At 46.1% G+C, this 12,784-nt stretch overlaps 1 protein-coding gene across 2 annotated transcripts in view; it reads right to left on the bottom strand.

Moving 5' to 3' along the window:
* The window catches only part of TGFBI (transforming growth factor beta induced), a 60,402-nt gene that overhangs the window by 31,181 nt on the left and 16,437 nt on the right, over positions 1–12,784 (bottom strand). Inside the window, exons 12-17 of one of the 2 annotated variants that reach the window (XM_030504980.1) lie at positions 12,301–12,431; positions 10,271–10,395; positions 9,250–9,352; positions 8,979–9,058; positions 8,567–8,591; positions 7,316–8,397 (exon numbers count right to left, since the gene is read on the bottom strand). In XM_030504980.1, coding sequence (XP_030360840.1) covers positions 8,345–8,397; positions 8,567–8,591; positions 8,979–9,058; positions 9,250–9,352; positions 10,271–10,395; positions 12,301–12,431 — 517 coding nt within the window. In that variant the 3' untranslated portion in view covers positions 7,316–8,344. Of the gene's footprint in view, positions 1–7,315; positions 8,398–8,566; positions 8,592–8,978; positions 9,059–9,249; positions 9,353–10,270; positions 10,396–12,300; positions 12,432–12,784 lie in introns of those variants that run through there. The other variant, XM_030504981.1, reaches the window with a different exon arrangement.

Below are 12,784 nucleotides of genomic sequence, written 5' to 3'. Positions count from 1 at the left end.
GCTCATTGCTTTCCATTCAAGTTCTGCATTATTTGTTTTCCCTCGAAATGACATTAACCAACAGCTTAAAATGCCAGTCCCCCGAGACTGACAGCTTCCACGAGAGCATGTACAGTGTATGTACCATAACTGAAAGCTTCCCAGTGGCCCTTTCCTGCTGTGGCACTGCCCTAACGCACAGGCTGTACCATTACACAGGGCTGCCACATCATACAGCACAACCCAATTTTCTCTCTTAAAGCCACCTTCTACATCACTGTGCAGGCATACTGCTTATAGAAAATAGGCTAGATAGAAAGGACGAAGCCTTGAAATCATGAACTTCTCTCAGGATATGGAACAGTGGAAGCCTGTTGCTATTTAGACTTCTTTTTCAAATACTGGTCTTAGCTACAGTTTACTTTTCCCACTTAGAAACGTGGAAAAATTTGTTCAGCTTAAAATTTCCTGTTTGGCATTAGCAGCTGCTGGCTCTGATGTTTATAAATATTCCAGCAGGCATTTCTAGAGGAATCTGGTTGCAATTAAGCATCGAGCAATGCGTTTCTCTGCTCCCAAGCAGAACTAGTGCTGCCCAAGGTGACCTGTGGGAGACGAGGGGCTGCTGCTCGGCGAGCCGCATGTGCTGCAGGGCGAGCGTTAGCAGCCAGCAACGTAGCTTTAGGGGGCCTGTGATTCAACAGGAAAGTGAAATCACTCGCTTGTGGTGTCCAAATATAGTAGCTCGGGAGGAACATTTGGTCAGCAGGCCTGGGACCACCTACTCTGAGCATTACTCATCGCGCTCCCCAATGCCCTCGAGCATCCTCAGGTTGTGCCGTGAAGAAACGCGCTTCTCCGAGCTAAGCATCCCTCCCTGCCCATCAGCCCCCATACACTCCAGTATTTCGTGCTCTCCCTGGGCACACCCAGCCTCAGTTTCCCCTAATTCTTGTTAATATGCCCTAAAGCCAAGCAAGCCAGAGCAAAGGGCAGAAGGAAGAGCACAGATGCAGACAACCCTTTCATTTCCCAGGCAAATCTGCCCATAGGTTTCTGAAGCATTCACCTCTACAGAACCAAAGGCAGGTTATTTCTCCCCAGGCAGGCACCACCTTGTTTCGGGGCTTCCCAGGGCCAATTTTTTCCCCATCTTTTTAAAATAGCCTCTGATATGGTTTGGATTGCTCTGGTCCTTAAAGAAAAGGTTCCAAACATCTCCTCAGTCTCAGCAGGACTTTTGTGCAGTTGATGCACAGTATCCTGTGTGTATGTGCTTTCAACCCTCAGTGATGGGCAGAGGCGAAGAGGAACGTGGCTTCCCAATGAGCCAGCTCACTGAGGAGTCAGGAAACCCAATAAACAATGAGGCAATGGTATTGCCTCAGAAACCACTAACCTGGAACAGGAGCTGCCCTTTTTACTGTAAAGGTCCTTAGCAGGGGACAGATTACTCAGAGGAATGGCAGGTGGAGAGGACACATGTGCCACTGAGCTACTTTCCCCCAGGCTGTCTGGTTTTTACCTCCTTGATAGTATGTCCCACAGTCTCACTGTGTAAAGCCAGAGCAGCCTCAGAGCCTCTCCACCAGTCACATAGGCAGGGGCAGTTGGGACCTCATGGCAAGCACAGTCCCCATGCCCAAGCCCAGGCAGTCAAGTGTGAATGAGCATCATTCCTGCCTTGTCCACACACCCACTGGAGGGCATCTCCCACATCTGCAGTAGGAGATCTTTGGGCACAGCCCAGGACTGTAGCTGAGCTTGCACAGCTCAACTAGTCCTGTGCTCACCGTTCAGTGCTGATCCAGCTCAGCATCCCATCTTTTGGGACCACAACTCAGAGGCCTCTGTAGCTCCACAGGCATTTCAGAAAAGCTTGGAGCCCAGGTCATTTTACTGCTGTTCCCCTACATTTCAGTGTAACAGCAGCAAGAATGTAAGGTAGAAAAAGCAGCCCAAAAGAAGAAAGCCCATGGACGATTCTGCAGTCAAAAGCTTTTATGGCAGAAGTGACTTTTAAGTTCCTCATTTGCTGGTTTTACTTAGAAAGAGGCAAAATATGCTGAGCAAATAAAAGGCATAATAGCACAGCCTCACCCCCAGCCTGTTTCCGGCACCATGAACTTCTTAAAGAGCAGCATTTCCTGAACCTCAAGTGCTCGCAGATGGTGTTGTCCTGGAGCCCTTTCTGCTGATGCTCCTCGGTTCCCTTTGCTTGCGTGACTGCTCTGCAGCTTTAGTTTGTTTATTCCACTTTTTCCTGCTCTCTAGTTACGAGCTAAGGAAGGGAACAAGCCACTTTTGCTACTTTAATCACTTGCTGGTGCCAGGGCACGTCCACGGGGTGATTAACGGGGTGTGTCACTGCCATTCATGTGAGCAGAGATTGCAAAATCGGGTCCCTTTAGCGTGAGTGCGGGGATGGATGTAGTATGGCCAGGTCCGAGCCTGTAAGTGTTTCTGTCTGAGCACTTTGGGCTCTGCATAAGGGTGAGGATCTGTTATCTGGCTAGGACCAGACATAGCCAGACTTGGTAGGGCACCCTGTCCAGCCAGAACTCCAAGATCCCAGACTGGTTTGTGTTGGAAGAGACCTTAAAGCTCATCCAGCTCCAACCCCCTGCCACGGGCAGGGACACCTTCCACTAGAGCAGGTTGCTCCAAGCCCCTGTGTCCAACCTGGCCTTGAACACTGCCAGGGATGGGGCAGCCACAGCTTCTCTGGGCACCCTGTGCCAGCGCCTCAGCACCCTCACAGGGAAGAGCTTCTGCCTTAAAAAGATGCCAGCTCCAAGCTAGAAGCCGCACCACCATGAGTCTGTCCAGTGTCCAAAGCCACAAACTCCGCTGACAGCATTGCTAGGAGAACTCACACCATGCCAGGTGCAGGGATTAAGATGCATGCAGCAAATGGGTGTGTCTTCAGATTAGTGTTATAAAGTCAGCCTTAATTATAGAGTCACAACTGCTATCATGGTTATCTTGATATTTCACCTTTCTTCAGAGCCATCTGGCTCTTCATGGAGGTTGATAATGCCACAAGTGCTGCATGTACAAAAGTACTATTGTAATACTTGGGAGTTAGGTGGGATTTCTGCCTAATCATCTCTGAAAAAGGTCACTTATCCCAGTTGTAAACTTTGAAGCAAAGGCAGAGAGGTTCAAGAGCTACCCAGAAGCACTGGTGGAAAACCTGAAATCTATTAATTCATCCTCCTGCCTCCAAAGAACCAGAAATTTGACAAATACTCTCAGAAGGCCTCCAGCTTCGGCGCAGTTATTTCCAAAACAGGAGATCTTGATTCTGGCACAGAAGTGACAGTTAAAATATAACCTGTTTTGCATTGCCAGATAATAGGGCTTGCTGCATGTGAAAAAAAATGAAGGTGTTACTTCAGAAGTCAGATACCATCCTTTTGGAAAGATAGACTGAACAGAGAAAGAAGAGACAAGTGGCAGTTCAAATGCCTAAGGGGTAGCCAAGCTCTCTGAAAAGCTGCAGAGAAGTCAAGGGTAAAGGTACCAGGAAAGAGATGTGCCTGGATCAACTCTTGACAACTCTATAAAGAATTTTCCAGCGTATCCTGAATGGCAGCACCCAACAAACAAACCCTTCCTCTAACCTTCCTTTCCAGGAGGTCATACTGATCCTTATTAAAGCTATTCCACCTTAGCAGGAGGATGCCTTCATGGGGCACAGTGTGCCGCGTGGCTCACTGGCCACTTGATACCCCTCTGCTCTTGCACCAAATGACTTCTCCTAGGAAAAGTGCTGAGCTTTTGCAAAGCAGTTAATCATAAAGATGTTACAAAGCAGTGAGGCATCACCCAGGGTTGGAAGGAAGTCCCCCTAAATATTTTCCTTTGGGGAATTTACAGATTTCTGCAAAATCTCTCAAATGTGTCACCAAAAAAGGACTTGGGAGGAAAAAATGCAAGAGTTGCCTGAGCTACAGCTGGGTGCCTCCAACACCGATTGCTCCTCCGAGCCCATTTTTCACCAGCACTAGCATAACCCTTAGCTTTTCCTTTTGCTCCTCCTGAGAGCATCTAACAGGTGCAACAACTTTGCAGTAAATCACGTGTAGGAACAGGGATTTATGTACAGCACAAGAGCAGGGAGTACAATCCCTTCCAGTGCTGGCATGTGGGTGGCTTCACCCCTGCCTTCAGGTTCAACTGTCAGGGGTCATCCTTCTGCCGCACATCTGGCTGTGATGCCATGCCTTCATCCAAGCCTCTGCCTGGCCTTTGACACCCACAAAGGCTTTTCTCTTTCCACCTTTCATGTAATGAGGCACATGGAGCTGCCATCACCCCACTCCCAGCCTGACCCCCCCAAGCCCCAGAGCCTGGGGCAGGTCAACTCCAAACTTCTTCCATAAGCCAAGCAAACAGTGCTCCGGGATTCCCAGGATGCTGGGAGAGCTCATGTTTTCCACTACGACACCGCATGTGAGATCCCTCCTGGGACAAAGCACAGAGCTGCTTTTCCTCTTACTGTAAATACATTTGCAGGAGACCACCAGAAAGTAAAAGAACTTTCTAGAAGAAAAGCATCTCTGGCTCTTCTCTCAAGATCTAAATGAGCAAAACCAGCACATGAAGCTTCCCAAAACGCAGCATTTCACATTCAACCCTTGCTTTTCCAGCCCTTCAGAGGTGCTGCTTTTCACTGCTCCAGCCCAGGAGAGCACCGGTGCTCAGCCAGCACAGGAGCTACCCACCAGCATCCCCCCAGCCATGATCACCAGGCATCAGCGGGATTCCAGGACTCAGAGCACACGCTTAAAAGCTGTATTTTTCCTAAATGGATTTCTGCATACGTTTAATTATTTTGTTGAACTGAAGCCACTGCAAGTGAAGGAATCATTATTCTAAAGTAGTAACTGGGGGTGGCTGCACATTCCTGTGAATTTTTGATAGAAAAACACTCTTGGCTCCAAAGGAAGAAAAAAATCAGGATTTTCCTCCAAAAGGCTCTTATTTGCTCTCAGTTTGGCTCCTTCTGCCCCAGCCCTGAAGGGAGCAACAGCATCCCAGACCCTCAGCCAGGAGCACCTTAATCAGGCTTTGCTGCTTCTCCCCCACTCCAGACTGTTGCTGTCTGGAGACTCCTGGAGCTGCAGGGTGGGGTGGGATGGATGGGTACATAGGGGAACCCCAGCTCCTCAATCCCTCAGCTGGGACATCCCTCAGGTTCCCACACCGAGCCGGGCTGATGGGAGCTCTTTGCCCCTTGGTCAGCACTTCCTCAGAGGAGTTGTGTTTCTCCCCAGCACCAGCAACTTCCTTCTTCCTTTCACTTCCACCTTTTGCCACATTAAAAAATAAAGAAAAATATTTCTTTAGAAAATGATAAGTTTCATATTCCCGTCATCTCAGCACTCCTCATTTCCTCATCTTTCAGCTGCTCTCCTCTTGCTTCCTCCCTTTGCACCCCTTGAAGGCTGAAGCAATAACATCTCACTGCCCTTGGTGGGATGGCTGCCAGTATTCACCCTCACTTCACAGGGGTAAGATACAGGGATGAACATCCATGGGGGGAAACATCCCCAGAGTGTCACTGAATCAAAGTGAGAGATGCAGTCCCTACTGATCAGTTAAAGCAGCTCAACCATTGCTGTTGATCTAAGCCATCTGGGTAACCCTCCCTGAGCACAGTGGGATGAGCAACCAACTTGGAGCAGGGAAAAAAGAGGGAATTAAGTCATCTCAAGAGTTTCCACCAACGTGAATTGCCATCTGGAGACACCAAAGCCCTGGGGGTTATTCCAAGCAGAGAGCTTGTGGGAAGGCACCCTGGGATAGTTTCCCAGGATGTGGGATCCTGGCGAAATTATAGAGGCAACGCTACAGGGACATCAGCCCTGCATCCACAGCATGTGGGAAGCTGCTGCTGGCACCCACAGCAGCTCAGAGGATGGAGCAGGCAGCAGGAGGAACAAGGGGGGAGCACTGCCAGGGAGGATAAGCAATGGGAGAGAGCAAAAAGGGAATTGGATTGACAGGATAAAGCATCTCTATCTACTATAAACTCTGCTGGGTCTCTTAAACCTGGCATCCCCTCAAAGCAAGCCTAGCAAAGTCAGGCCATGTGCAAAACACAAAGGAGACCATCACTGCATCACCACCAGTCCCAATGCCTGCCCATAAACCACACAGTGGAAAGGCAGGGCTGTATTCCCAGGACCAGAGAGAAAACTGCTCTCTCAGCAGATGGGACATCTTGTAGTTACTAAGCATATCTAAGCAAAGTTTCCCTGACTCCTATCTGTTCAAGTGGTTTCATTTTACAAAGAAGTGCTTAATTAGTCACCAAGCCAGACACCAAGAAAGTATGAACATGGGACACTCACCTAGATGAGGATCAGATCTACTTACTACTTTTCCAAATCGTGAAGGACTTTGTATCACTTAGTCATGAAGCATCAAGAAGGGGAGAGGGGAAGGAAAAGCAAAACAAAAAGAGATAAGACCATGCCCTTGCAATTGCATGAGCTACTACTAAGGAAGATGCAAAGCAAGTTTCCTGCTCTCTCAGGCTTTTGTAGGACTTAGTAATTAATTATTCTAATTACAAAAAGCTGAGCCTCCCCTAGCAGTCAGTTCCCTGATACAACTCTTCTTCCTTAGACTGCTGGGAATAGATGGCTCAAAGGGTTCCCCATCACTAATTCCAGCCTTAAATAGCAGCTCTGCATCATGCCAGGAAAACAGAAAAGATTAGATGGGAGGTTGAGGAAGGGAAATGAAAGAAGAGCTTCGTTATTTTTCACACATTTGAGTTATGCAGATGGCTCACAGCATATGGGATTTCAATTAGGGTTTGTAATAGAAGAAAAATTACCAGCGGGTTTCTCAGCCAGAGCGACCAAAACGATCTGGGTTTCTGTATTCTGCGCTTGATAGATACCCTATTTCTTTTATTTTCCTCATAATTCTTGCTTTCACCAAGGTAGTAACTGGCCAGGAAATGAATATAAAGCCCTGATGGGGTGAGTAAGTGCTGCCAGCATCATGGCATGAGGCACTGAGCTCTAGCTGTTGGGGACGGTGGCTGAGCATCCAATGGGAGGGATGCGCACACTGCCCTGTGCTCCTTGAGGTGTGTGGCAGTGACTGCTCCTGAAAGTACCACCCCATGGCATCATGGCATCGTGATGGCAGGCCAGGATCAGAGAGGAGAAATGCTTTGTCCTTCCACTCTAGTAACTATTAGACCTGTTAATACAGCCAGATCTGACCCCCCTCCTTCCCAGTGCTCAGATGGTCAAACTGTGCCACCAGGCAGTTCAAACCAAACAAAAACCCAAACAAGCATTATCACCACTTTTCGTATTTATATTTTTGATTTTATTTTTAATTTTTATTAAAAAAACCCCACCATTATTAAAAATGGATCATTTACTCAGCCAGGGAGAACTCTCATTTCAACCTCGTGAACAAAAGGCAGCACGGTTAAAACCCATAGGCATAAACAAAACCCAATTAAACAATGAAAATAAAGAGAACAGTTCAAACCATAGCTTATAATTATGCAGTTTCCTCAATGTCAATAGAGGGGCTTTTGTTAAAAGCCTTTAAGTCAGAATTCCATGGAAGACTTTTGAAGCACAAGGGAAGAAGGAAACACATGCTTGTTTAAAAAAAAAAAAAATTAAAATAAAACAACCCACAAAATAAACCCAAAAACCAGGAAAAAGAAATTGCTTGGGTAATGGTTCATTCATTCAGCAAATTTACTTCCTCCAAAGCAATCGCTGTTTGCCCAGCCATACAGTTGGCCCTGGGTGATGTATTTGAACATACACAATTCCTGCCAAGTCATCCTGGCCCAAATATCCCAATTCTGGCACTGGTTTGGAAGGGGTTTTCAGTGAGATCATCCCTGGCTTCCCATTCTGGGAGCCTGGAGTCTGCAGTGGCAGTAGGTACCACTGGGAGCCTGGAAAAGGGGCTTTAATTCAGCCCCTTTCAGTCTCCCCCAGTGAGACAGCACCAAGGTGAGCTCTGAGCATCTCTCTGAGCTCCTGAACCAAGGCAGAATTAAGCACCTGCATTGTAGGAATGTGTCAAGCCCCAAACTGGGTACGTTAAAAACTGCAAATTAGTGACTACTTTATAACACAAAACCAGACAAAACCTATCTTCAAGTCTGGGAACTTTTAAGGTCCAAACCCAAATAAAAATGGTCTTAAAATATATACATATATATATGGCTTTTCATTTTTCCTATCCATTTCATTGGAAACACAAATAAATTTAAGGGTGATATTTGGTTTTTAAGAACGATTCTGTCCTTCTCTTTAGCCGGAGCAGATGGGATGGAGGTGCTGACTCTGGTTGCTCACGACGCGGCTCAGAATCTACCTGAGTTCTTCAACCTTTCTAGTAACCGGGAGTAGACGGGTGCTGCCAAGGAAAAGACTGAGTTGGATGGGACAGACACACAGCACCTCCCTCTGCCCTCCCCTCTCCATGATGCTGCATCTTGCTTGGAGCAAGACAACAGAATAAACCTGTCTTTAAGGGACAGGGACATACGGTGGAAATTAGAAACAAACTAGAGAAGTTGTTTTACCTGGTCGCATATTCCTGTGAGAAACCTGGAAGGAAAAGACAAGGTTTGCATAAGTACAACAAATCTCTGACACCTATAAGAACAGTTTGCATGTCAGTATATTTATCCTTAGTCTTCAAAAACTATGGATGGGTGACTCCTCATTATTGGAAGGTGGCATAGATAGTACAATGCCAAAGTTAAATTCAGAGTGTGCTGCAAACTGTAGGCTTCATATTGCAAAATGTATTACTTTTTATATAATTAAATCATGCAAGAAGAAAGGATTGGTCATTCCACGAATGTGGAATTCCACGAATGCAATACATATGCTCACTCTCGGCCAAAGTCTGAATGTGCCATTATCTTCCAATCATTATTATCAAAATGTAATTTCAATAGTTCTACAGTGAGAGACTTTTTTGCCATTTACCTTGGGTAACAGAGATGCCTGTTTGAAGATTTCTAATGCAGGATCTGCAGGCTCGTCACCTCTTTCTTGCAGCCTTGAAGCTAAGGGTGGGACAGAGATAGGAATTAAATACTCTTCAAAGCACACAGGCTGCTTCCTTACATTATTTTGTGTTGAAAATCTCAGACTAATATACTCAATATAGTGAAGCAATTGCCACGTGTCACCACTCCCTCCCAAAGCAGCTCTGCTTCAGTGGTGTGGCTCTAGATATTTCTAACCATAGACCTACCATGTGGCTGTAAGACAGAGTTCACGGCATAAATCACACCATTCGTGGCCATGATATCACTTTCAGCAACGGGCTCCTTGTTGATGTGTATTACATTGTTTTTCTGGTCAGGAAAAGAAAAACATTTAAAAAAGTAGAAAATGAGGAACTTTTGCCATCAGTGGTTTCCAGTTTTATTAAAAAAGCCCCCACTTTATATTCATTCATTCACTGGGTGGCTGCAGGCATTTTCCTCTCTCAATTAAGGAGAATATAAAAACAAACTATAGCCTGAGCAGTTTGTCATGGAGGTGCTGGCAGGCTTTGGAGCACGGACTTTCTCCATGTACTGGCTGGGAATGCTGTCCTGTGGCAGCAGAGCACATCCACCAGCTCCCTTGCTCACACCAAGATGGCATCAGGAGAGGGCAGAATAGGACAGGACATGGAAAGAGTCTAGCACGCAAGTTGGCCAACTCAATGCACATGGAAACACTGGCCTTTCCATTTCATCCTGCATTTTCTTCCTTATGCACAGCATGGGTCATGGTTATTTATTTTCTGAAACATATTTTTTAGCTCAACAGAGGACCCCACATTCTCTTAATGCAGCTCAGAGTTTGTGAAATGAAATTACATATCTAAATAAATCCTGCTGCGCTAAGGGAGCCCATGCAGAGATCATTTTTGTTACACTAAAAAAGACGTGTGAGCTGAACAAGCTATTTGTTTAATTTATTTACGCTTTTCCCCCCATGACTTGGGGTTAAATTTATAACAGCTCCTGGAAATCATTTACAATTGGTCTTCTGGGGAGAAAGCTGAAGCAAACCACATTTCAATACTGCCAGCTTGCTGAATTGAACACATGGCAACAGTCCCTGATCTACAGCCCAGAAAACACTGCTTGGTGGGTCTGTGTGCACTAGAAGAGGCTCCCACACCATCCAAGTGAGCACAGACATACTTTGGTCCTTGACACGGACAGCTAAAGACAGACCACAGCCCTGCTGACCACAAAACCCCATCCAAGGTGACTCACCATGCTGACTTCCAGCTTATCTCCCTGCAGGGACTTGAGTCTCACAAGAGCACTGACTGCGCCGCTCACCAGGATCTCATCAGCCACATGGAACTTGAGGATGTTGGCGAGCTCCTTGGCATTACCTGTGGGGGAGAAAACATTTACATTTGCAAAACAGCATCAGGGTTTGATTCCCATATTCCATGTGCTGGAATGAGATTTCATGGAAAATACCATAATTTCCTGAAAAGAGCAAGGAAACAATGTGAAATTGAAAAGAGCAGGAAGAAGGACCTTGGTTGGAGCCGGTTAGAACATTGAGGCCATTTCTGCCTGGGTAGGTTAGGATCCCAGCGAGTCCAATGTCCAACCTTGGTACATACCAAACCTGCCTTACACATGAAATCCCTATCTCTTGGTTTTTCAGTCCCTCATTCTCTCACTGTGCACAATATGAACGTGCTTCTGTTGCTGCTTTCACTTCCCAAAGAAGTCTGTGTAGGGGAAAAAAGACCCATGTGAAATAAGGAAGCAGACAGAGCACTCTGGTATTTGGAAATGTCAATGCTTTTGCCAGCACCAGTGTCACTTGGCAATAATCTTCACAGCTGAAACTGCAGGATTCCTGGGTAGGAAGTGGAAAAGTGCAGGAGAAATGTCACCAGTGGCTCACAGATTGCTGGCCTGATCCCCACCCCACCAAGTCTCTACTCGTCTAGCCATGCTTTGAAACAGATTTTAGGAGGATAAGATGCTTCCCCTTCACTGTTTTCCAGAAGAGGTAATGATGTGCACAGCCCAGGCTAACAGTTCTCCTCCATCTTCTCCTTTAGAGAATGCAGCATCACTGACAAAACCCATATATTGGTGATAGGGAACAGCTAGTGAAAAAGATAGCCTCCAACTACAAAACCAGAGCAGCTCCTTCAGCAAGGGGAGCTTTTTCTTTCAATGTTCATATCTGAACACACTCTGAGCTTTTTTCTCCGTTAGTTTTTTTCTAGGGTAGCCGCAGTTCACACTGCACATCCTCACGAGCATGATTCACTCCTTCATCAGAAATATAAGCTAAATATTTGTGTGAAAAAAGAAGCACATCTGAAGTGTCTGCATCTGGGATGCTTCAGTCCTGCAGCCATTTACAATAGCTGCAAAACAGTTGTGAAATATTTATGTATTAAGCACTAGACTGGATTTGCAGGGTGGTATCACCAGTTCCTCATCCCTGCACTTAAAAGGATAACCAGCTACCATGGGCAGATGCTTCGCAAATTATGATGTCAATGTTTGGTTGGGCTTTGATGACAGGAAAACATTACACTCAAATACCTGACATTGTTTCCAACCACAGCTGGCTTTCAACATGAACAAAATAAAAGATCATGCTGCCTATCCAGAAGAGCATTCCTAAACATTTCTATGCTTTTTTCCACACCCAGCCTGCACGCCTGTGCTTTTCAGGATATTGGTCTTCACCTGTTCTAGACTGGAATATCTGTTGTCTTAGGATCAGACTGGGCTTCCTGTTTTATCCAGGTACACATAGATGGAGCAACAGCTCTGTTATTTTACCTCTTAAATTTCATTCAGTGTAACTCGAGGCTGAATGTAGACCATGTTACCTTGTTTTCTATTTGCAAAACTCACTTTTGATACCCTGATGATCCCTGACAGCCTCATTGTCACCTCTTTCATCCCTGAGAGAGGCAGGGACCTCACTGGTTCCACCTTAGAGTTATCTTGCTTACACCAGCTAGCACAGGCAAATTAAAGTCATAGTAAGTTTGTAGTACATGCTATAAGCACATCTCCCAAGCACAAGGAAAGTATAAACCTGTGGCCACACTTTATGTGGGAGTTCAGTGCTGTTCTGCACATCCTCAGCTTTCTGCTGGATAGGGCTTATCCAAATCAGTTGCATAAGAAGCCCATGCTTCCAGCAGGCAGGGTTAAAGTATGAAATACGGCAGAGAAACTTAGCCATTCTTCCCCATATCATGCCAATAACACACAGCAGCTGTTCCTCAAAATGCTTTAAAAACACTCACCCATTAGTTTGTCCAGTTCCGCCTGGGACATGGCTCGGAAAGCTTCATTTGTTGGAGCAAACACGGTGAAGGTACCTGGCCTGTTCAGGTTCTCCGTTAGACCTGCAGACTGGATCGCAGCCACCAATGTGCTGCAAAACACACACACATGAGATGCTTCGCTATAAACTACTTCTGTTGGGCTTTGAAAGTTGATTAAGTAGGAAATGAGCCTGTGAGGTCCAACCAGAACATCTGAGAAATGGCAAAGGCAACCTGGGAATGCTGACTCCTTGGGGAACAAATGGTAATGAAGAGACAGAGAGGTCTGGCCACAGTGGCTTGGATGGGCAGAGAAGGCTTCAGAGCCAGCTTCTTACTGCATAAAGGGGGACCACACACTCTTGGCTCACAACTCATTGAAGGGTTATTTGAATCTCACTCCCCGTAATTTAGGGATGAGACCATGGTTTTGGATGCTCTTTCTATGTTAAACAAAATATAT

This window comes from Strigops habroptila, chromosome 12 (genome assembly GCF_004027225.2).
Source record: "Strigops habroptila isolate Jane chromosome 12, bStrHab1.2.pri, whole genome shotgun sequence".
In the NCBI taxonomy this organism is placed as follows: Eukaryota; Metazoa; Chordata; class Aves; order Psittaciformes; family Psittacidae; genus Strigops; species Strigops habroptila.
The sequence above is the reverse complement of the archived record's forward strand: the minus strand, read 5'-3'. Positions and strand labels throughout refer to the sequence as shown.